The sequence below is a fragment of the Mustela putorius genome, unplaced genomic scaffold, assembly GCF_011764305.1.
Source record: "Mustela putorius furo isolate JIRA1106 unplaced genomic scaffold, ASM1176430v1.1 tig00000083_pilon_pilon_pilon, whole genome shotgun sequence".
NCBI lineage: Eukaryota > Metazoa > Chordata > Mammalia > Carnivora > Mustelidae > Mustela > Mustela putorius.
Window position 1 is genome coordinate 11,342,645 of NW_025421273.1, and position 21,825 is coordinate 11,364,469.

Consider the following 21,825-nt stretch of genomic DNA (forward strand, 5'->3'; position numbering starts at 1 on the left):
AGTTTATACAGAGTAGTCTTGTATCTGTGGTTTTGAGAAAAGCTTCATCCATTCTTTTACCAATCTAAATGAAGAAGTTCCTTTTTCTTTTTTTTAAGATTTTGTTTACTTATTTGACAAAAACAGTGAGAGATGGAATATAAGCAGAGGGAATGGGAGAGGGAGAAGCAGGCTTCCCGCTGAGTGGGGAGCTCGATGTGGGGCTCAGTCTCAGGAACCTGGGATCATGACCTGAACTGAAGGCAGACGCTTAACCAACTGAGCCACCCAGATGCTCCTAGAAATTTCTTTCTTTACTGTTTTATTTGGAATGGAAAACCCCATTCCACATGCTGCTGAAGTGTGACCACGTGGCCATCAGCTATCTTGCTTCTTTAAGGCCATTGTTGCAGGTCAGGGCAGCAGGCAGGCCCTGCACTATTTTTCTGGGCAAGAGAACATTGTTCCAGGGCACCTGTCGGGTGAAGTGGTTAGCGGTCAAGTATCCAGCCCAGAGAGAGGTAAAATGGACCTTGTGTCACTGTAACCAGGTGGCTCACAGCCCCCAGGAGCATCCTCTCTGCCTCCTGCTAGTCAGGCAGTCCTGTGCTGGTGGGCAGACTCACATCGGCTGCCTTGACATACTTGTATTTCATATTTACCTTAAAAACGTGTGGTCCTGGTCATTTGAAAAATCAAAATTCACGTTAAGTAGCCAGGTAGAAATGTTTTATTACCTAAGCTTGGGCAGTAGCACATAATACAAAGAGTAGTGGAGTCTCCCTCTGGTTGAGTTTTTATAATCCAGGTAGGCTGTATCCTGTACACTTCCTGGGCCCCTGTTACCTTGTCCGCAGTCTTGTGACTGCTTACACCGGCCCTGGGCCGGCTGGGGAGTGGGCTCGGCATGCAGGGAGCAGCCCGGCCTGGAGACTGGGAAGGCGCAGGTGGCTGCATGGCCATGCTGCTTCAGGGCTGTCAGGAGAGGTTCTTTTCTTTTTCTCTTTTTTTAAAAAAATTATGTATTTATTTTGAGGGGGAGAGAGAGAGCACAAGCAGGGGGCGCAGCAGGCAGAGGGAGAAGCAGGCTCCCTGTCAAGCAGGGAGCCCAATGTGGGGCTCTGTCCCAGGACTCTGGGATCATGACCTGAGCTGAGGGCAGATGCTTCACTGACTGAGCCACACAGGCACCCAGGAGAGGTTATTTTCAACTCCTTCAGATTCTGAGCACTGAACAAAATGTTCCTGATCCCTTCTTGTGTGTGTGTGTGTGTGTGTGTGTGTGTGTGTGTGGTTTTTCTCATTTGTGAAATGTGCTTTCTTGATGATCTTTGTGAGGTTTGTCTGGACCTTATCTCTGAATTGGAAATCCTCTGTGGAGGGAGTTAGGGAGTTAGAGCAGTGATGTTGGCATTGACTTGAGACGCCTCTTTAGGTTGATGGAACAACCTCAGGAGCGGAAGGGTTGGTTTTTTTTTCTCCTTCACACTCTGCTTTGAATTCAGGGGGAACTTGGAGAAGCGTATGAAATGCGGCTCACATGAAGAGTCTGAGCAGCATGGCTTGTTTGGCTCCCCTACCCCTGCAACCCCTCTATCCCAGCAGATGGCAGGGCAGGCACCGGGGGAGGGCCTTTGAGCTGTGGAAGAGGCATGAGCCTGCTCCGAGGTCATGGAGTATGTGGAGCACATTTCAAAGAAAGACATTTCAGCAACCTGTGTTAGTTCACATTAGATTTTGTTCCCCTTCCTTTTCTTCTCTTTTTTCTTTTTATGTAATAACAGAGAGAGACGGTCAGTGACAAGACAGCCCGAACAAGCTCTTGCAAGGCCACCGAGGCAGCCTCCTCGCTGAAGAGCCAGGCAGGTAATGTGGTTAGTGCTTCTTCCTTCTCAGCTCTGCCAGGCACCTGGGCTGGGCTGGCAGCAAACAGGAAGCTGGGCTGGGGAAGGGCACGAGATCTCCGAGGGGTCTGATGGCTAGTAAGGAGGAAGGAAGGTTCTCGTGCACCTGAATGTGTAAGTGGTTGCAGTGCTCCAGCTACATTTTATTGAAGTTATTTTTCTCTTGGTTTCTACTGGGCTTTATTTTCAGTTTAAAATTACGCTAAAGAAGTTATTTAAGTCAGAAATATCCAGGTTTCTTCCTTGACGGTGCCAGTAGCTGCTATAAATTCCACCACTTTTGAGTATCTGATCATCTATTTTCACTAAAAGTAAAAAGTAAGGATTAGTTATTTCTCTTTCACATGTTGAAGAAACTGGCTTCAAGTGTTTGTGAAAAATAACTCAAAGCAATGAAAGAAGTAGGCTCCCTTTCCCTCCTCATTGTCTTTTTGAAGTTTCTGACAGAGAGCTTACCATCTCCAGCTCTTTTTGCTTTTCTGTTTTTTTCTTAAGAAAGAGGGTGGGGGAGGGGCAGGGGCGAGGGAGAGAGAGAGAACCTCAAGCAGACCTCACCCCTGCCCCACCCCGCTGAGCAAGGAGCCCAACACAGGGCTTGATCTCATGACCCTGAGATCATGACCTGAGCTGAAATCACGCAGATGCCATCTTGCCTCCCTCCTGTCACCAACTCTTAATTAGAAAAACAACATTCAGAGGAGAAAGGAGTAAGTGAGAGTTGGAAATGGATTTGCTTTCCTTATTTTGCATGAGGTGCTATGTTGGTTTTCAAAAGTCAATTAAATGGACTATGAAAAGAAAGACATTTGTGAGCAATGTTGTGCCCGAGTTTTCACATCCGAGAGACCACCAAGGAGCCAACACCGATGCAATCACACCAGGGTTTATTTAACAAGCTTAAGCTTGGGCCCAAGTATACCCAACACAGTGGAGTTGGGACTTGGACCGAAGCTTAAGCTTGTTAAATAAACCCTCGTGTGATTGCATCGGTGTTGGCAGTTTAAACATTGAGTGGACATTTGAGGATATGAAGGGATTGTTACTTTTAAGAATGGCATAGTGGTCTTATGGTTGTATTTAAAACTTTATGTTTCAGAGACATGTACTGAACTTTTTACAGGTGAAATGATGTTTGGAATTTGCTCCAGAAGAATGTGGCTTCTGGGGATGTGAAGCTAGGTTTGGATGGAGCCGTGTTGTGATGGATTTGGGGGTTGGCCAGGCAGGGGAACACTGGAGTTCACTGGACAATTTGCCTTTGTTTCCATTCAGATTTTTTCACAGTAAAAAGTTAAGCCTAACAGAGGATCCTGGAAAATTTATCCTTAGAACTTCATTTATTACAGGGGTAATTTTGAAGCAGTTAAGAGATTGAGGGTTTAAAAAAAAAAAGAGATTGAGGGTTTAAGATTTCAAACTTTACTTTATAAACCAAAATTGTTTTACAGCAACGAAACATCTGTCAGATGCATGCAAACCACTGAAGAAGCGAAATCGGGCATCTACAGCCGCGTCTTCCACTCCTTTTAGCAAAAGTTCGTCTCCTTCTGCATCCTTAACTGAGAATGAGGTAAAATACTAGTGATAGTGATGACCATGGTGTTCATATGAAGGCCATTTAGTTGCCCAAGTTGAAGTGTGAGCAAAAGTGAGACTTAACAAGCATAACACTGGTGTCCTCTCCACAAATGTAGGTGAGTTTCAGATTCTTTCAACTATGTATTAGTCATGGAATGGGGAAAAAAATCACTATTTTAGTCTATTTGAGCACCATAGGTATACACACATGCACACAGCGTATGTATAAATGTCTGTGTATATACTTCAGTCTGGATGTAGTTTAACTGTTCTTGAGATCTGTGTTTAAAATGTGTTCTATTTAGCCCCACACTGTAATTAATTTTCCACATCCCAGCAAGTCTACTCTGGCCCTAACATGACACTGTTGCTTGAGCGGACTCTGGTCATTGTGCACTCACCCCAGGCGGGGTGGAGGGTAGTTTGCCTGTTGTGTTGGATTCCTAGGCTCATGGAGGCATGTCCTCATGCATTCCATGGTTTGAGTCCTCTAAACCCTGGCATATACCCTTAGACGCTTGAGTGTGGAGGTGAGTCAGAACCACCATGGTAATACGACTCCTCTATTTTCTGCATTTGCAGAATATGCAGTATATAGCAGAATAATATCTACCTGAGGCTATACCCCTCATTGTATCATGACATCTGGACTTCATCACCAGATATAAAGTCTTGGCCGTTCTAAAAACAAAAAAACAGCCTCAGAATGCAAATATGACACTTTTGGGGAGTTTTGGATTCCCAATTTTAGTGACTACCCAAGGAGTTTATAATCAAGTTTTAATTCCTTACTAATTTTTTCCCTGTGATCCTCTTTTTCTCATTGTAGACATGAGTCCTGTTTATTTAGAGTATGAGGAGATGCTAACCTTGGGCTTTTTTTTGAACAAGACAGTAAGGCAGGGAGTGGATATACCCCTCACCCTATTGGGTAAGAAGGTGGCACTTTTGACCTGGTCTCTGCCACGGTCACTGGTGGGGCCTGACTGTTCTGCCATCTCAGCCTCAGTTACTTCCTCACTCTAGATGTGGGCTGGGCCTTCCTGCATGAGGTGTCTTCTAGAGACCTGAGCCATCTGAGGTGGTATAAACATAGAGTTGCTCTGAGTGGGGTTTTCTTTGGGGTTCACGCCAGTGGTGGTGGGAAGCTGCTCATGTGTGGGAACTGGGGCTTTCTTATAGTTTGGTGTTTGTAAACATTTCTTATGTTTGGGCACATTTGAGAAAATGCAGTATGAATTCTTCACTGAACTTCCAGGGGCTTATTGAAACATGAAAAAGACAAATTCTATACAAATTTTTTTCCTTTTTCTTTTTTTCTTGTCTGAATTATGATTAGTATCCTGAAAAATGAAGATTCTAATTCTAAAGAATACTAAAAGTAAAAAATTTCAGGTCCATAGACCCTTTTGCTTAAAGTCGGCTTTTTAAAGAAGATTTTTAATGAGTTTTTCTGTCATTGCACTTTGATCCACTTTCTGGTTGAGTTTTTACTTACTCCGTTGTCAGATACAGTTGTAAGAAAAACTGAGGCTGAAAACAAATCTTTTCTGTCATTCCTGGTCAGAAACCATGCCAGCCAAATGTTTGGATTCTGGGCAGCACAGCCCAGGGCGGACACAGCCAGGGTGGGGTGAGAACAGGTGGGTCAGGGTTGGTGGTCTGATGTTCACTGAGACCAGGGTGACTGGGGTCTTCCTGGGTTAGACATTTGTTCTGAACTTGGGAAGACTTCAATGAAACATCTTATAATTATTAGACTTCATTGATTTTTTAATTTTTTAAAACTTCAGAACTGGGTAGTTTACTAAATGTGTTCATATTATATATTAAACACATTAAAATCATACACTGTCCTGCATTTTGAAGGTGATACATAGATCCCATAGTATGCATTCTATTGCTTATGTAAAAACATTCAAGCTACTAGGCCTTTTCTATCAGGCCACTTTTGAGTGGCTTATATAAATCTTTCATTAGCGTTCATTTTTATAGAATTATATTGTTCATTAAACCACTTCAAGTGAGCGAAAAGCCTTATCTATTCTGTGTTACCACTACTGAACTATAGTCTGCGTTCACAACGTATACCATGCTGAGTGCCTTTTAGCACGGGAGGCAGAGTGTAGGGTTCTAAAACAGTGTCCTATAAACCACTGGTATCCTGTTCTGGTGGGAGTTGGGTGACCCTGGGAGCTGCTGTTTGGGCTTCAGACTTGCCCCTTACTTAGGTCACATGCCCACTGCATGTTTGTGTGTCCTGCTTTTTATCACCCTTGATTGAAATAAGGAGTTTTCACAGAGTTGGTATTTCAAGACATTTTAGGTCATCTGTGGTTTAAATTCTTCTCAAAAAAAGGTATATATGAGAAATAAAATTGATACTGGAATAAGTAGTACATGGTACTACAGCACCCTAATGAGAATAGATTAAAATTACACACTTGCATGACAAAGGCCTGTGAAGGAATTAATGTGATTTAAGTGTTTTGTAACTTCATTTCTTATTCCCTTAGTAGAGCAAATTCTTATTTTTTTCGCCTTCACTGGTAACAGCTTTTATGGGAGCCCACATCAGCCAAGTTGGATTTGAACTCAGCTGCCCTGTACTGCACTTAAAATGATGTAATATTCCAGGATGTCTGCTCCAGGTGGTGTATCGTCGTACACACTAAGGGACATTCCTATCACAGTCATTTTATGGAAGATGTGTGATAATCTGTTTTTACTGGTATTACTAACACATACAATGAAGAAAACAGATAACAAATTTTAAGACCAAGGTAAGATACCTAATCAAGGCCATTTACCTGATCACATTCATCTCATAATAGAAACACACTCATATTGCAATGATCCATGTAGATTTCACGTTGAAGGGACGCCCGTCACCGGGGGCTGCCCTGGGCCTGCAACAAGGACTCCGCGCCGAAGGGGCTGGTCTTGCTAGAGGCCACACTTGTCTCCTAGTTCATGACTTGCCGAGTTTTTATTGAAAAATGCTGGCATCTGCACCTTCAGAAACAGAACAAGCAGCACACACTAAAAGGAGTCCTCGTCAGCTAATTCCCATTGCCAATGGAATGTACTCAGTACTGTACATATTAAACTAATTTCCAACATAAAAGGCAGGAGGAGTTTTGATTCTGTCTTTTTTTTACTAAGCAGTTTTACTATGACACTAGTTACAGCAAATTTTTAGGAAAAATACCATTTACAGTATCATATGAGCCATTTAACTCCACTCTTGGTTCAGTGATTGGTGTCTTGGGGGCACTGCAATCAGGTTATTTATAGTAGCCACTTCATCAGTCGCTCTTGTAGGACATCAGCCATCCCATTAAATGTCTAAGTCTTGGGTGACCACCTGGTGTCCTACCCCTGGGTGCCCGCATGTTTGCATGGTGAGACGCAGGCCTCGCTTGCCCTTTAGCTCGTGGAGGCAGAAGGAGTGCTGTTCACGTTACCATGTTAACAGCATCCGGTTCATTCCCAGCAGACTCTTCAGCTGTGTTCTACCCTTAATGAAAGTTTCTGACTACTACTTGTGTTCTAAACCGTTAAGTAATGTAACGCATGTTAAACACTTAGGGTGCCTGGCGCCTTGCAAGGACTCAGTGGTTCACTGTTGTGACAATAATGGTTATAACAATAAAAATAATAAAATCACCATCATTCCATTTTTATCCAAAAGTATAAATTTTGCTTTGGCATGAAAAGTGATCCTCTCGACGGCTTTATGCACGTGGGGGTAAACTGAATCTAGAAGTGGCAGACACTGGGCTGGTTTGAGTAGCACTTGAGGGTCTGGCCTGTGCTGAGGGCTTGTTGGGTGGCTCTTCTTGGAGCTGGTGGGATACATGGCCTGCGAGATGGCCCAAGTCATGCTGTTCCTAAAAGACATTGAAAAAGCTCAGGAGTAAATGTAGGGGTCACAGAAAACTAATTATTTTATTTAAAAATGTGAAAAAAGGTCATGTAAGTGGTCCAGTTCAAGAAACGATCACCCCAAGTAGAGACTTGCCTGTAAGGCTTTTGACAAGAATTCATTTGAAACTATAGCATGATGAATTTTGAGTGGGCGGCCGGCCAGCTACCAACATCCGTTAGGCGCATTAGAAGTTAGCCAGAGAGCAGGTGCTTTCCTCCGTAGGAAGAACTGTCAAAATGGCTGTATGGTATATCCTCTAGGCAGCCTAAAATTTGCATCAGTGAAGTACATAGGAGGGCATGGGGTAGGGACAAGGATGGGGGAGTATGCAGTGTTTCTCAACTGGGGGAGGCATCTTCCTCTGCTGGGGGATATTGGGAAGGTGGTGAGGTGCAGGTAGTGAGAGGGACAGTTCCACAGGCGGCAGAATTGTCCTCCAAATGCCAGCAGTGGTCTTGCTGGGGAATGCTGGTGGATGAGCAGAGCTCCCGAGAGGGCCCACCCATGGCTTCCTGAAGGTGAGTGGAAAGGGCTTCTGTTTGGAAAGAGCTTAGTGACAAGTAAGTTTTGTCTGCCAAGAGCACAAAAATTCATTATGCTACTAATTTAACATGAATTCCCTCATTTCCTAGGGAGATCAAAATAACACTGATACATTCTAGTCTTGTCCTTTGAACCGCCTGTTGTTGAAGTGACTTTCGCTTAGACATAGAATCACTGTAGCGGTTCCATTTACGTGCTGCAAACCGTCTGCCATACACTGCATTTGTGTCTGGTGAGGGGAGATAGGAACAAGAAGGAACTCTCTAGTATAAAACATGAGCCTTTCACAAGGGGGTGAAAACTTGTCAGAGTATACAACAATCTACATTTCAGCTGTTCTAAAACTGAAAATTCCCCACTGTGTTGGGGGCACATTAAGTGCACCTATTAGCAGTCGGGGTCCCGCACTGTTTACCCACCTGCTGTGGGCTTCTGTGTCCCCTGTGGGGCCTTTCTTTGGAGTTGGTACAGAAGTTAAATGTCTGTCTCTGATGGTGTTGAATCTAGGTGTACTAGCATCAGTACTCTCTTTATACAATGTATCTGTTCTCTCTCCCAACTGAAAATAACCTGTTTTTTAAGAGGTTGCTCCTAAAAACCACCAAGAAATCGAGGCCAATTCTCATGGCACGGAAGCGCAGTTTCATGAACTAAGGCCACGGGTGTGTGCGGGTGCGTGGAGGGGTCTCGTCTGTCTCACCTCCTCCAGGAAAGTTCATCCTGCTCCATTAGTGTTCTCTGTGAGGCTACCCTAGCTCTAGATGGGTCTGAGCCCAAGTGTTTCTCTGGAAGTTCATGCAGAAGCACAGAAAGGTTTAAAATGAGGTGTCTAGGGTTTGAGGAGTGGTGATAAGGGTGGTGCCATTTCAGGAGGTTTCTTTTGTTGGGAGTGTTACCTGCTTGCTCGAACTAGAGGAGAGGATGCAGGAAACTGTGCGGAACCTGAACCGACTTAGCAGCAAGGTCAGCGTTCCGAGGGATCTCTTTGGCCAGAGTTGAGGGCAGAGTGGGGCCAGCATTTGCCCACCGAGGGTCTCTCTTAGCAGTGTCCCCAAAAAGGAATGAAAGTAAGATTGTAAATTAGCATCTTCTAGTTCCCAAAACCAAAAATGCACCCACGAATGGGTGTAAAATTAAAGTGATAAAGAAATGACCTCAAAGAGGGTTCTTGGCCAAAGCCTGACGTGAGTGGATGTGGGGCCCTCCTGTGGCCAATGGCGAGCTGTGATTCTGTGCGTCATTTGAGTAATAGTGTGAGCACACTTCCATGAAGTCCTCCATTCACTTAGCCTGGCAGAAAGGGGAGGCTCGGCGAGGGCGTCCTTGGTAACTTAGCGGCCCCGTGTGGGGCCGAGCTGGCAAGGAGGCTGGGCTCCTGTCTGAAAGGGCAGACACCTGTACTTTGGCCAGTGGACTGGATTCCTTTCTTGCTTGATTTCTGACCTAATGTTTCTCCATCATGTCTAGCCCTTTAGATGATTAACTCATTTTGAAGGTGGTTCTGGTCCAGGTAGATCTGTGTGTGACCTGGCGAGGTCTCTTTATATTTGGTGCCAGGCTGTAGTTCTACAGGCTTTTTACAGTCCATACCTTCCTCTCCGATTTCGAAAATCTCTAAACAGAGAGTGATTGCTGAAGCCTGCTGTTTATCTTGCAGAATATGAATCTAAGTGAGACTCTTTTGCTAAAAGAATTGAATCTCGTTAGAAAATATTTCACAAAATGCTCCCTAATCTGTTACTGGCTTCTTACTGACTCTTAAAGTTTCTTTTTCCCTTTTTCTCTTCTTTTCCTTTTTAAGAAATATACTGACTTCTATGCATTTTGGAATTTTTGGTCAGTGACCTCGATTTTGATCCCTTCAAGTACAGTTTTTGCTGTTTTACCTAGAATTAGAAATTACCACTAATCTACTTGCCGCTGATGGATGATCAGCCATCCTCAGCAGGTAGAAGGTGGTGTGTACTATACTCATCATTCTCCTTATACTGCCTGGGGGAGGGGCATGCTCCCTTCCAGGCATTTTCACCAGCAAGGGCCAGTGTCCCACAATGTCAGTTTAAGAATCTGACAGGTCTTGTCGTCATGTTAGAGACCTTTGTGACTAACATATTAAATTGACTTTATAACTTTTTCTGGCCTACGTGTAGCTGTTGAGTTTTGGCATAAAACTCTTTGATATTGATGTTAAAGCGTGCTAACCATTCAGGCATGTTGTACCTTTAAAGAATGACCGAAGTGTAGGGGTGGGGTGGCCCAGTCCAGTGGGGGTGTGGGGTTGGGGTTTGCTCAGCCGTGAGGCAGGGGCTTCATTCCTGTTTTCACCTGGCCACAGGGAGGGCACAACTTGTCTCTTGGAGCAGGCCAGCCCAGGCCCCTCCCCAGCCCACTCTCTATGGGATGGCCACTGCTGTGGGACATAGCTGGGGCAAAGTTGGGTTAATAGGATATTTCAGAGACTCATTTTACCCATGATCAGGGCCAGCCTTGAATCTGGAGCAGCAGCCACATGGCCTGATGCTGCGGCTGTGGCCAGCCACTTGGCTCTCACGGGCACCTTCTGGGGCTATCGGACAACACAGAAGCACCCAGGTTAGAAGGTGAAGCACAAAGACGGTGTGTGAGCTGGAGGTCTGTGTGTTCAATGACATAGACCTAGCCCTAGAATTTAGGGGCAGCTAGGACGGTTGTAGTTGATGTCATCTAGAAGGGTCGCTCTAATAAACATTTTTCTGAACTGTAGTGTTTTAGGTGATGAATGACTGATTTAAAAATTATTTTAATTCCACTCAATATTTCACTGTGATGTTAACTTGGAGGACCTGTCTGAGGTTAGTCTTGATTTTAAGCTCCTTAAATCTGTTGGGCACAGGATATTGATCATGTGTAAATCCAAAATACTGTGTGAAAGTGCTTATAGTTATTTCTTCCTTGACAAAAGCGTAACTTAAACATGAAAATAATGTTTTTATAGAAATATTTATTGTCCAAGGTCTGTAATTGTATTTCAAAAATTATGTGGTATTCAATTTGTGAAGGGATTTGTTTTTGTCAAAAAATTTTTACAATCACTGTGTATACCACTGTCCGAGGCTTAGGGCCCCTTTCCCATCACAGCAGAGAGGACTGGGATCCACATAAGTCACCCTAAATGGCTATATTGTTGCTAGAAGTTGGTTCAAATGTGTTCACTAGGTTACCTTATGTTCACTAATATCGTCTTGAAAACTCCCTGTGATACATGTTAAGGAGACAGCAGTCCCTGCCCATAAAGTAATGTATTTGTAAGGCAAATAGGCAATTGGATACTATCACATATTAAGTGGGGAGTAGAGGAAGTATTTTCAGACTCAAGAAAACTTTGAAAAGTCAGGAACTAAGCTGCTTGGAGATCTGTGCTGCCAGCGTGGCTTTGGTGGATTCGGGAAGCGCCGGGAAAGTTCTTGACAGAGTCTGTGTCCGTTCAGTTACTCCATTGTTCTTTTTCCAAATGCATCCTACTGGATATGGAATAGACTGTAGATGTCGTAGACTGAGAGTTGGGACTGTGTTGGGACCATTCGGGTGAATGTGTCGCTTTCACAAACGGCATCTCCGAGTAAGTACTGTCACCTGGTGCACGTGGAGCCTGCAGCTGGAGTGAGGCGCGCCGGTGTGGTGCCCTGCACACTTTGCTCCTCTTGCGGGTGGTGTGCTGAGCGCAGAGCCGTTGGATCCCTCCGACTGTGTGCTAGTTGTCTGTCCGGTCGCTGGGAAGGGGTTGGGCGGGGCGAAAGTCGCGATCTGCCGCAACCTGTGTCATGGACTGTAATATTGTAAGGTCTGTATTCTGTATGTGTATCTTAGACCCCAAGCAGGAAACAAGCCTCATGTGTGTCTTTAACATTTATATTTCCATTCAAAATATGTATTCAGTGTTGATTTCCTCAAAACAGACTTTGTTAATTTAGGAAATATCTCCAAGTGGAAACGTGCTAACTTTTTCTGTAAATCTTAAATAAAAGGTGCTGTTCCTTTCTTTGACCCAGGACTGGTCTGTGTTTTCTGTCTTTCTCTCCATGCAGTTTTTCTTTTTTTTTTTTTTCTTTTTTTCTTTTAAAGCTTTCAATTTGTTCCAGCCACATTGAGGGAAGAACATGGGTTGGTGGGTAGGGAACCGGGGCTCTCTCCCCTGAGCCCATGTTGAAGGCTCTTTCTCTGGGCCTCGGTTCCTCCGTCAGACGGGTCAGCCTTGGGCTGCTCGTTGAGTGGGGCTGGGCCAGGAGGCATGGCAGCTCTTCCTGATGCCCTCAGCCCCACCCCAGTGCCCATCCGCATCTTGCCTCAGAGCGCTCAGACCCCTGTCCCCTGCCCCTCTGTGACTCTGAGTCTGAGGGACATATTAATAAGAATTGGCGTTTGAATGCAGTTTTTTTTCCAAGTTACCTTCTTTCTGAATGTTAAATGTTAAAGAAGTAGGGGGTGATCTGATAGGAGGGGCTCGCTCTGGCCAGCCTGGAGGGCACCTTGCTGTGCGAGGATCCCTGTAATGTAGTGTATGTTCACACCGCTATTTCCATCTTCCCGGAAAAGGTGAGGAAATGAAGGTTGAGAGCCTACTTTCTCCAAACTGTGTTGTTAAGGGATGTGTCAGGAGAACAGCGAGGCCGGTGGGCCGACGCACCAGCTGGCCCGGCTGCAGATGCCGGTCAGAGTCAGCACGACCCGCACACATCTGCCTGTTCTTACAGGCTCTAAGTCCGTGCTAACTGGGTGTTTTCCTTCTGCTCCCCTCACATTAGGGAGCTAACTCTGGGCAATGTTCATTGATAAGAGAACAGAACTGGGTGGATTGGCTGGTGGGGTTTGTTCTGTTTTGTTTTGTTTCAGTGTGGCCCAACTTTAGTTTCTAGCTTTGTATTCATTGGCAAACAACAGACCTATAACATGATTACTTGTTGTGATTATCAAGCTGTATAGGAAATGTAGTTTATACTTTTGTTGTGTTGAAAAATTCAGTTTTCAACATTCATTTACCTAACATCAAACAAACACTTAATGTGTTTTAGGTTTTTTTTTTTTTTTTAATTTGAATATGGTATATGAGAAAATTTTCTTACTAAAGATTTATTGATTTCTATGTGGAGATTTATTATTGCTGCTCAAATGCAGGCAAAATGTGTGCCCTGAGGAGGGAGAGGGTTAGCCTGGGCTGGGTGATTTCTGGTGATGAAGGAGATGGGTGAAACACAACCCGGGGGATGGTCCTTTGGTTTGCTCAAAGATTCCACATTTTTCTCCCAGGCCTTTCTCTTAGACTCACCTATTAACAGAGTCGGCAGGTTTTACCTTGCCTTTTCCCACTTGGAACCCTCTGGGGAGAATAGGCAATGGGGGGGTGGGTGCGAGAGCAGGACAGTTGGTTGTTAGTTACGCGTGTTCTGGAGCGCTGACCTTGGGTCAGCACTCTGGTGCCCTGATACGCTTCCAGAATGGCCTCCACCACAGTGGCAGTGAGACCACAAGATGATAGCACAAAGGCTTACACTTTGATGCTGCACTTTGGTCCTTTAAAACACTCATTAGATCATAATCTGTTTCTCTTATTTCCAACTGGTTGGAACTTGAGAGGTTGGGTAAGAAAGGTCAAGATTCTCAGTTCCATAGCCCACCTTAGGTCACCCACTGGAGCACATTGGGTTTTCATCAGAGTTCCTTCCTGTGGATCGTAGAGACAAGTGAAATTTTGTGCCTCTTCTACAGAAATTTAACTAAGTGTCGAGGAGGGTAAAGTCCATTTCTGAATTTCTATACAGTTCAGTGGCCAGGTTTTGCCATCACAAGCAACAGCTGACACTACATTTGCAACAAGTACCTGGCAATTGGGGACGGGTGCCAAGAAGGCCCGTGTGTGAGGTGATGTGGGCGGGCCGTGTGCTGCCGCCCCCGCCGCTCTCCGTGACTAGTGAACTCTCGTCCACCTCCTTCATCTCCAGGTCTCCGACGGCCCAGGAGACGAGCCCTTGGAGTCCCCGTACGAGAGCGCAGACGAAACTCAGACCGAAGTGTCCGTCTCATCCAAGAAGTCTGAGCGAGGAGTAACCGCCAAAAAGGAGTATGTGTGTCAGGTGAGGGGAAGGTGGTCTTTTGATTTGTCCCTTGACTTGGTCCCAGGCCACACCTTCACTCTTCCTCGAGCCCCACCCAGCATGACACTGACTTTGGTTTTGAAGGCATGCGGTTGCCAGCAGAGTCCCAGATTAAGTGCCCCTGGGAGTGTCCTGCATCTACACACAGGCTCTGTGCTTCTGTCACTGAGTTAACAGCCAACCTGTGTAACAGACACACATTTGTACATGGATGCTTTTTTGAAATGTGTGAAGTTGGAGGTGTCACTGCTAGCACCTTGGCCAGGGCCTGGTCCGTGTCCCGTGGTGACATGGGCCAGGTCACTTACTGCTCTGTGAGATGGAGGCTGTGGGGAAGCCCTTGGAGGAGTTTGGTTTATGGTGATGGAAATGTGTGGGAGTTTTCTTGATTCTCACGTCTGATTCTAAACCTCTCGAGTGTATCCTGCAGGGTCTGGGTGCCGGGCATGGCCTTATTGCTGTCCCCTTTCTGCCCCACAGCTGTGTGAGAAGACGGGCAGCCTGGTGCTCTGTGAAGGGCCCTGCTGTGGAGCCTTCCACCTCGCCTGCCTTGGACTCTCCCGGAGGCCAGAAGGGAGGTTCACTTGCAGTGAATGTGCTTCAGGCAAGTTCTGTTGTAGCCTTTAAATAGTACTTCCCATGGCAGGCAGTTCTGGGAGCATCCCCTTCCAGCCATGGAGTCTTCCTCCGAGGCTCTTAGGCACAGTGCATTGGGCCACCCCCCCAGGTGCGTCCTGATGTGAGCCTGAGAGCCTGGTGGGGGACACCTGCCTCCCTGCTGGTCTCTGTGCTGTCCCTGTCCTTCCCACGGGCTGGCCTGAGCCTGCTAGTCTGTGAAGTGGCTGGCTTGGGATGCCATGGTACCAGAGGTCCTGCGCTCCTCGTATAGGTAACCTGGTCAGTCACAGAACACGGGCTGCTTTAGAGACACAGCATGAACCTGAGCTTCAGTTTCAACAGAAAGAATAGCTCCAGGCTCTTGCCTGAGCGGCCATCAGGCCTCAGCAGCACGGTCTGGGGGCTGCTGGGAAAACGGGCCACTCTGATGTAGCCCCCTCTGTCTGTGGCCAGAGGGTTTCCTGGCTCTTGTGGGAGCATGTCCCTGGTTAGGAAGACACCTAGACTCTCCCAGAGATTCCTCCAAGGCCATCAGTTACAATAGTACACTGCTTCTGGAGGCCTCTGCCAGCCTGTGAGTCTAAGTGATTTTTCACTATACTTGGTGAGCTGCTCTCAGAAAGAAGAGTAATAACCTATCTTCAGAGGAGTGCCTCCTTTCAAGCTTCTGGCTAATTCAAGTGGGAGTCCCTACCTAGGCTGCCTCTTCCTCACACTTTCTTGTCCTCCAGGGGAAGCTGGAGCCCAGTTCACAGCAAGGTAACCCTTGATGGCTGGACTTTTTTGAAGCATGCTTGGACTAGTCAGCAAGGTCAGAAAGAGAGCCAGAGGCCTTGGCAGCCTGGGCTGCCTCTGACAGAGCTGCTGGAGTTGAGTGGCTTAGGAACGACTATTTAATTCTTGTTCTTTGCATCTCTTTCTCTGCCCCTTTCTTTAACCATTTGTTAGGGATTCACTCGTGTTTTGTGTGTAAGGAGAGCAAGACAGATGTGAAGCGCTGTGTCGTATCGCAGTGTGGGAAGTTTTACCATGAAGCTTGTGTGAGGAAGTACCCTTTAACCGTGTTTGAGAGCCGAGGCTTCCGCTGCCCCCTGCACAGCTGTGTGAGCTGTCACGCTTCTAACCCTTCCAACCCGAGACCATCAAAAGGTACAGGTGCACCCTACAGCGTGGGGGTGGGCTCAGGGTGCTCACGGGGGCCAGGGGTGGGCCTGGTGGCTGGTGCAGTTGTCTTGCTGTCTCTGCCTTGCCCTGCATTTTCCCTTCTTCTTGCCCTAAATGTTATCTTAAAGATTCTTAATTTTAGGAGGGAGAGACCTTTTTCAACCATTTTGATAGACTGTATTTGTTCTGGTTTTAGTGCTCTTTAATATGTAAGAAAATTATTCAATTTTTTTTAAAGATTGTATTTACTTATTTGAGAGAGAGCACAAACGGGGGAGGGGCAGAGGGAGAAACAGACACCCCCAGCTGAGCTGGGAGCCTGATGCGAGACTCCATCCCAGAACCCTGGGATCACGACCTGAGCCAAAGGCAGATTCTTTACCGACTGAGCCCCCCAGGCATCCCTAAGAAAAAATTTTAAAATCAAGTTGTATCTACTGCCTCATTTCATGTTAGCATGTAGGTTTGAGGGTGGCAGCTTACCTATACTTCCTGACCCCCTGGGTCTTGGGCAAGGCTGACTTGGCCCTTGAGGGAGGTTTGGGGGCGTCTGGGGCATCTGGTGGGTGGAAGCCAGATGCTGCTGTACTTGCCACAGCGCACGGGGTAGCTGCCTGTGGACCCATGTGCCAGCAGCACCCAGCTTCATGAATCCTTAGTTAAGACCTGATTTCAGAATATGGCCTTTTAAGTGCTTGGCTGTTTCCTTAAACATCATTTCGATGCATCTTTGCCTTAAAGAAATGTGTTTTCATGACACGTATTAGATATTCTTCTCATCCTGGTTATTTTATTTTTTTAATTATCTTTTTTGAGAGAGAGCACGTGTGAGCACACGAACAGGGAGAGTGGCAGAGGCAGAGGGAGAAGCAGGCTCCCCACTGAGCAGGGAGCCCAATGCAGGGCTCCATCCCAGGACCCCAGGATCATGACCTAAGCCCAAGGCAGATGCTTCACTGACTGAGCCCCCCAGGCACCCCATCTGAGTTATTTTTTTCATTAAATATTTCAAGTTTATTTCAGCATTAATTTTGTTAACCTGTCGGGGCGTGGTCATTTCGAGGGGCCCTGTTCACAGCTACGTCTTCAGTGCGTGTGTCTGCCTTCAGGGAAAATGATGCGGTGTGTGCGCTGCCCAGTCGCCTATCACGGAGGGGACGCTTGCCTGGCAGCTGGCTGCTCGGTGATCGCTTCCAACAGCATCATCTGCACGGGCCACTTCACGGCTCGCAAGGGGAAGAGGCATCACGCTCATGTCAACGTGAGCTGGTGTTTTGTGTGCTCCAAAGGTGAGAGCTATGCTGCCGGCAGCTGGCAGCCTTGCTCTGTGGGCTCAGCGTGGATGCCAAGGGCGCTTTTCCTGGCTGGCTGCTCAGCACACAGCTCTTGCAGCCAATCCCGGGGGACTGCGTGTGGAGGGGGGCTTCAGCGCTCCTCCACCTCTGGGGGTTACCGTTTGTGACGTCTCTGTCATGTGCACTCATACACTGTGATGTTTCTGAATTAACTGTGACCAGTGCACAGACTGAGGGGACATTATTCGTGGTGGTAATAAAACGGGCTTTATTTTTTTTTTTTTTAAGATTTTATTTATTTGACAGAGAGAGATCACAGCAGGCAGAGAGGCAGGCAGAGAGAGGGGAAGGGAAGGAAGCAGGCCCCTGCTGAGCAGAGAGCCCGATGCGGGACTCGATCCCAGGACCCTGAGATCATGACCTGAGCCGAAGGCAGTGGCTTGACCCACTGAGCCACCCAGGCACCCCTAAAACGGGCTTTAAAAAAAAAGATTTACTAGAAAGAGAGTGCATGCATGTATGAGTGGGGGGAGGGGCGGGCGGAGGGGGAATCTCAAGCAGACCCCCTCCCAACCCGAGCAGGGAGCCTGACCTGGGGCTTGATTCCAAGCTGAGCCGAAATCCAGAGTCAGAGACTTAACCAGCCAGGCGCCCCTCAAATGTGATTTTGAGTTTGTAGCCAGCCAGCTGCCATGACGCTGCTCTTAGCATGAGGCATGGAGCTGCCGTGGATGGGTGGGGGCGGTCTGAGCCAGTTCTCCCTGCCTTACAGGGGGAAGCCTCCTGTGTTGCGAGTCCTGCCCGGCTGCCTTCCACCCCGACTGCCTGAACATCGACATGCCTGATGGCAGCTGGTTCTGCAATGACTGCCGGGCCGGGAAGAAGCTGCATTTCCAGGACATCATCTGGGTGAAGCTCGGCAACTACAGGTGCGAGAAGTAGAGCCCCGTGCTTGCCCGCCTCCTCGTTCACCTGTGTTCTTTTCACTTTGCAGGACTGAAAGCACTGAATGATTGTCACTCTGTCTGAAGAGTCTGTGAATCCTCTTTTTAATATTTATAATAGATGGTGGCCGGCAGAAGTTTGCCATCCCAAAAATGTCCCCCCAAATATTCAGAAACTGAAGCACGAGATTGGAGAATTCCCTGTGTTTTTCTTTGGGTCTAAAGATTATTACTGGACGCATCAGGCGCGAGTGTTCCCGTACATGGAGGGGGACCGGGGCAGCCGCTACCAGGGGGTCAGAGGGATCGGAAGAGTCTTCAAAAACGGTACGGACATTTCCAGATGCAGTGAAACCACACTCTGGGGTACCTTTTGCTAATCCTGATTTCTGCTCTTGGAAAGTTCGGTTTCTATACACTGGGCTAAGCATTCTAGCTGTACTTTAAGTTAGAAAAGAGTAGGTTTGCAGACTGATTTGTCGAGGCAAAGGTAAAATATGCTGCTCAGTAACTTTTATTATGACATTGCTTAGTGATTAATTTTACTAAAATACATCGGAGGTACTATTAAGAAGTTAGTTTTAGTAATGATTTACAGAGATTTCTTATAGCTTGCCTTTGCATAAGATGGAGATGTGGAGGACACTTGGCTGCCATCTAGACCAGGTGCCCCCGAAGAGCCAGATGTGGACAGGTGCCCGCCCTCTGATTCCATAGCCAAAGTGGGGGACAGGGACAAGAGCAGAGTATCATTCAGGTGACAGACGGGATGGGAATGAGACCACTTGACTGGAGCGAGTGAGACAGAAGACAGACTCAGCTTGCACACATGGCTGGTCCAGGGAAAGCAGGCCTGTCCCGGCCGATCACACGTGGGAGCCTCAGTGGGCTGCCCTGGCAATAGGGGCCATCTCCTCGTCTGCAGATTCTCACACGCCATGGGCACATAGAGGTCTGCTGACAAACGGGCATGGGGAGGCATGGCAAGTATATCCATAGTCACCATGAAATGAGAGATGTTGAAATTAAGAAGCAGCTCAGTGTGGCCAGTGTTAGAGGCAGCTGGCGAGTGGTGAAGTCAGGGTCTCACCATCTCCTGACTTGATGCTGGGGTCCTGCGGGTTGGGGTGGCCGCAGCACATATGGCGATCTCCAGGCAAACCTCAGTGGTTCGTTTCCTCTGTGCTCCCTGAGCCTGGCGCTCACTCCTCTGAGCATGTGTGCTCCTTGAGAGGAGCAACATTCCGTTTTCATTTTCTGTCTTCGGACAGTGAGTTCCCAGGATTGATGTCTTGGTGCATCAGATCCCAGTGGAGGATGGGAAACTGGAGCAGCCCGGAGAAGCCTGCCCTAGAGCCTGCCTTGTGGCCAGGTGGCACAAAATAGTACCGCCCAGGGCTCTTGGGCCAGATGTGCTCTGAACGCCCTTTACCTGACAGCATCTGCAACTTTGGCAGTGCCAGCCCCGAGCAGTCTGCCATAGCCCACAGTCCCATGCATGCTGGACACTGCGCCTAGCAGGGTGGAGGGGGCCCACAGTCAGCCGTTGGGATGCAGAGCTGGAAGGGTAAAGGGATGAACTGACTCATGAAATCTCTCACTCATACTCGCGTCTCATTGGCTCTTCAGCACTGCAGGAAGCTGAAGCTCGTTTTCGTGAAATCAAACTTCAAAGGGAAGCCAGAGAGACGCAGGAGAATGAGCGCAAGCCCCCGCCGTACAAGCACATCAAGGTAACATGCAGATGGCTCAGGTGTCACTAAGGGGCCTTCGGGTGCCAGTCAGGCGTCAGTCTCGGTCCTCTGGCTGTGGTGGCTAAGGGGGTCCCCTCGAGCAGGCATCTGTGGCCCTGGCCTGGACGGCTGCCAGAGTCGTCACAGGCAGAAGCAGATGCTGTCATTGCTGAGTATGTGTCCTTTCTTGGGAGGATGACTGGGTGTAGGGCTGGGGTAACTGGGGTCTCTGCGTGGGAAGTTTCACTTTTGCCTTTGTATGAGTCTCAGTCTGATGCCAGCAAGGGCCGGTCCTGGCCAGGCTGCCTGGAGCAGGAGGGGCTGAGGGCAGATCAACCTCTGGGAGCATGCCATCACCAGGTGTTGGGGACAAGCTCAGATGAGAGATGGTCAGCCAGGGCCAGTGCTCAGCTGAGATGGGGCTCAGTCACCTGGAGCCCTGGAGACAACATGACCTTCTGATCTCGGAGGGTATGGACGTCAAGGAAGGATGGTGGGGGTGCTCCTGAAGGTGGCCCCTGTGTTGAGTGCAGGGAGCCTGGGCTCGTGCTGGCTGCCTGCTGACTGCCCAGGGCCCACAGTCCCTGTGTGTGGAAAGGAAGCGTTCTCTGTAGTGATCTGTGCTTAGTATTTTCTCTGGTGAATTCGCAGAAACAGAGCTACTGGGTCAGAGAGCTTGGGACTTTTAGATACTGTTTTTAAATTTAAGATTTATTTATTTATTTGAGAGAGGGCAAGACAGAGTGTGCTTACATTGTAAGCAGGGGATTGGAGAGAGGGAGAAGGAGACTCTTGCACAGAGCCCAGTGTGGGGCTTGGTCCCACAGTCCCCAAGACTGTGTCCTGAGCCATTATCCAGATTCAGAGGCTTGAGCACCAAAGCTGCCCAGGCACCCTGCGGGACTTTTAGGTTCTGAGGTATATTTCCAGCTTGCTCCTTGGTGTTGTGCCATTGTCACGTTTCCCCTGGAACTGTTAGCTTCTGCTTTAGATTCTCTTCATTTCTCTCTGTGGTTTTTGTTGGGTTGTTCTTGTCCCATCACGACAAGCTGCGAGTTCACGAAGCCAGAGACGGTGTCCTTGTGCTCAGTCCCCAGCCTGCAGGTCCTCGGGTTCAGGTTGCTGGAAGGCCAGGTGCCCTGCTTGTCCTTCCTCATGGCAGCCTGGCTACAGAAGTGTCTGCTCTCTCTGGCAGAGGAGGAATGTGGAATTGTGGGGGTGGGAGGAGGGCTGTATCCAGCCCACCTCCTAGAGGTCCCACGTCAGAGGTTGGCCTATGCTGCGAGCTGCACCTGTGGGAGATGGGATGTGACCTCTGCCATCCCTGCTGGGCCTTGGAAGCTCCGACCTTTGGGAGGCTGGGCAGGTGGGGGCAGGTGGCGTCAGATGCTTGTTCTCTTTCACATATCGGCTCATAAGATGCCAATTTTCTCCCCTGCAGGTGAATAAGCCTTATGGGAAAGTCCAGATCTATACAGCTGATATTTCTGAAATCCCGAAGTGCAACTGTAAGCCCACAGATGAGAATCCCTGTGGCTTTGACTCCGAGTGTTTGAACAGGATGCTGATGTTCGAGTGCCACCCGCAGGTGTGTCCTGCGGGCGAGTACTGCCAGAACCAGTGTTTCACCAAGCGCCAGTATCCCGAGACCAAGATCATCAAAACAGACGGCAAAGGGTGGGGCCTGGTTGCCAAGCGGGACATTAGAAAGGTGAGTTTCATGTCCCTTTCCCTTGCCTTGAAGAAATTCGGATTCATTTGGTGGCTTAAACTTGGATTTGCTTATTGTGCTTTTGTACTCATGAAGGAATGTTATTTTTAAAAAGGTTTTGAGTTACTATAATTCAATATTGTAAAATGTTACATGAAAGCTGCCTATCCAAGTAAAAGTCATAAATCCCCTTACAGCATCTCCTGTTGGCATTTTGGTGGGTGCTTAGGATATGAAATATTGGGAAGGAGCCCTTCTCTGGATAAGCGGACAGGACACTCAGGGTCACTGAGTGAA

The 21,825-nt window shown here is 47.7% G+C and overlaps 1 protein-coding gene across 4 annotated transcripts in view; it reads left to right on the forward strand.

Annotated features, from left to right (window-relative positions):
- The window catches only part of NSD2 (nuclear receptor binding SET domain protein 2), a 96,127-nt gene that overhangs the window by 60,387 nt on the left and 13,915 nt on the right, over positions 1 to 21,825 (forward strand). For 3 of the 4 annotated variants that reach the window (XM_045074682.1, XM_045074681.1, XM_045074688.1), the window contains 10 exons: positions 1,764 to 1,845; positions 3,332 to 3,453; positions 13,911 to 14,042; positions 14,544 to 14,667; positions 15,630 to 15,830; positions 16,955 to 17,134; positions 17,913 to 18,069; positions 18,206 to 18,411; positions 19,714 to 19,817; positions 21,259 to 21,528. In XM_045074682.1, coding sequence (XP_044930617.1) covers positions 1,764 to 1,845; positions 3,332 to 3,453; positions 13,911 to 14,042; positions 14,544 to 14,667; positions 15,630 to 15,830; positions 16,955 to 17,134; positions 17,913 to 18,069; positions 18,206 to 18,411; positions 19,714 to 19,817; positions 21,259 to 21,528 — 1,578 coding nt within the window. Of the gene's footprint in view, positions 1 to 1,763; positions 1,846 to 3,331; positions 3,454 to 6,017; positions 11,959 to 13,910; positions 14,043 to 14,543; positions 14,668 to 15,629; positions 15,831 to 16,954; positions 17,135 to 17,912; positions 18,070 to 18,205; positions 18,412 to 19,713; positions 19,818 to 21,258; positions 21,529 to 21,825 lie in introns of those variants that run through there. The other variant, XM_045074695.1, reaches the window with a different exon arrangement.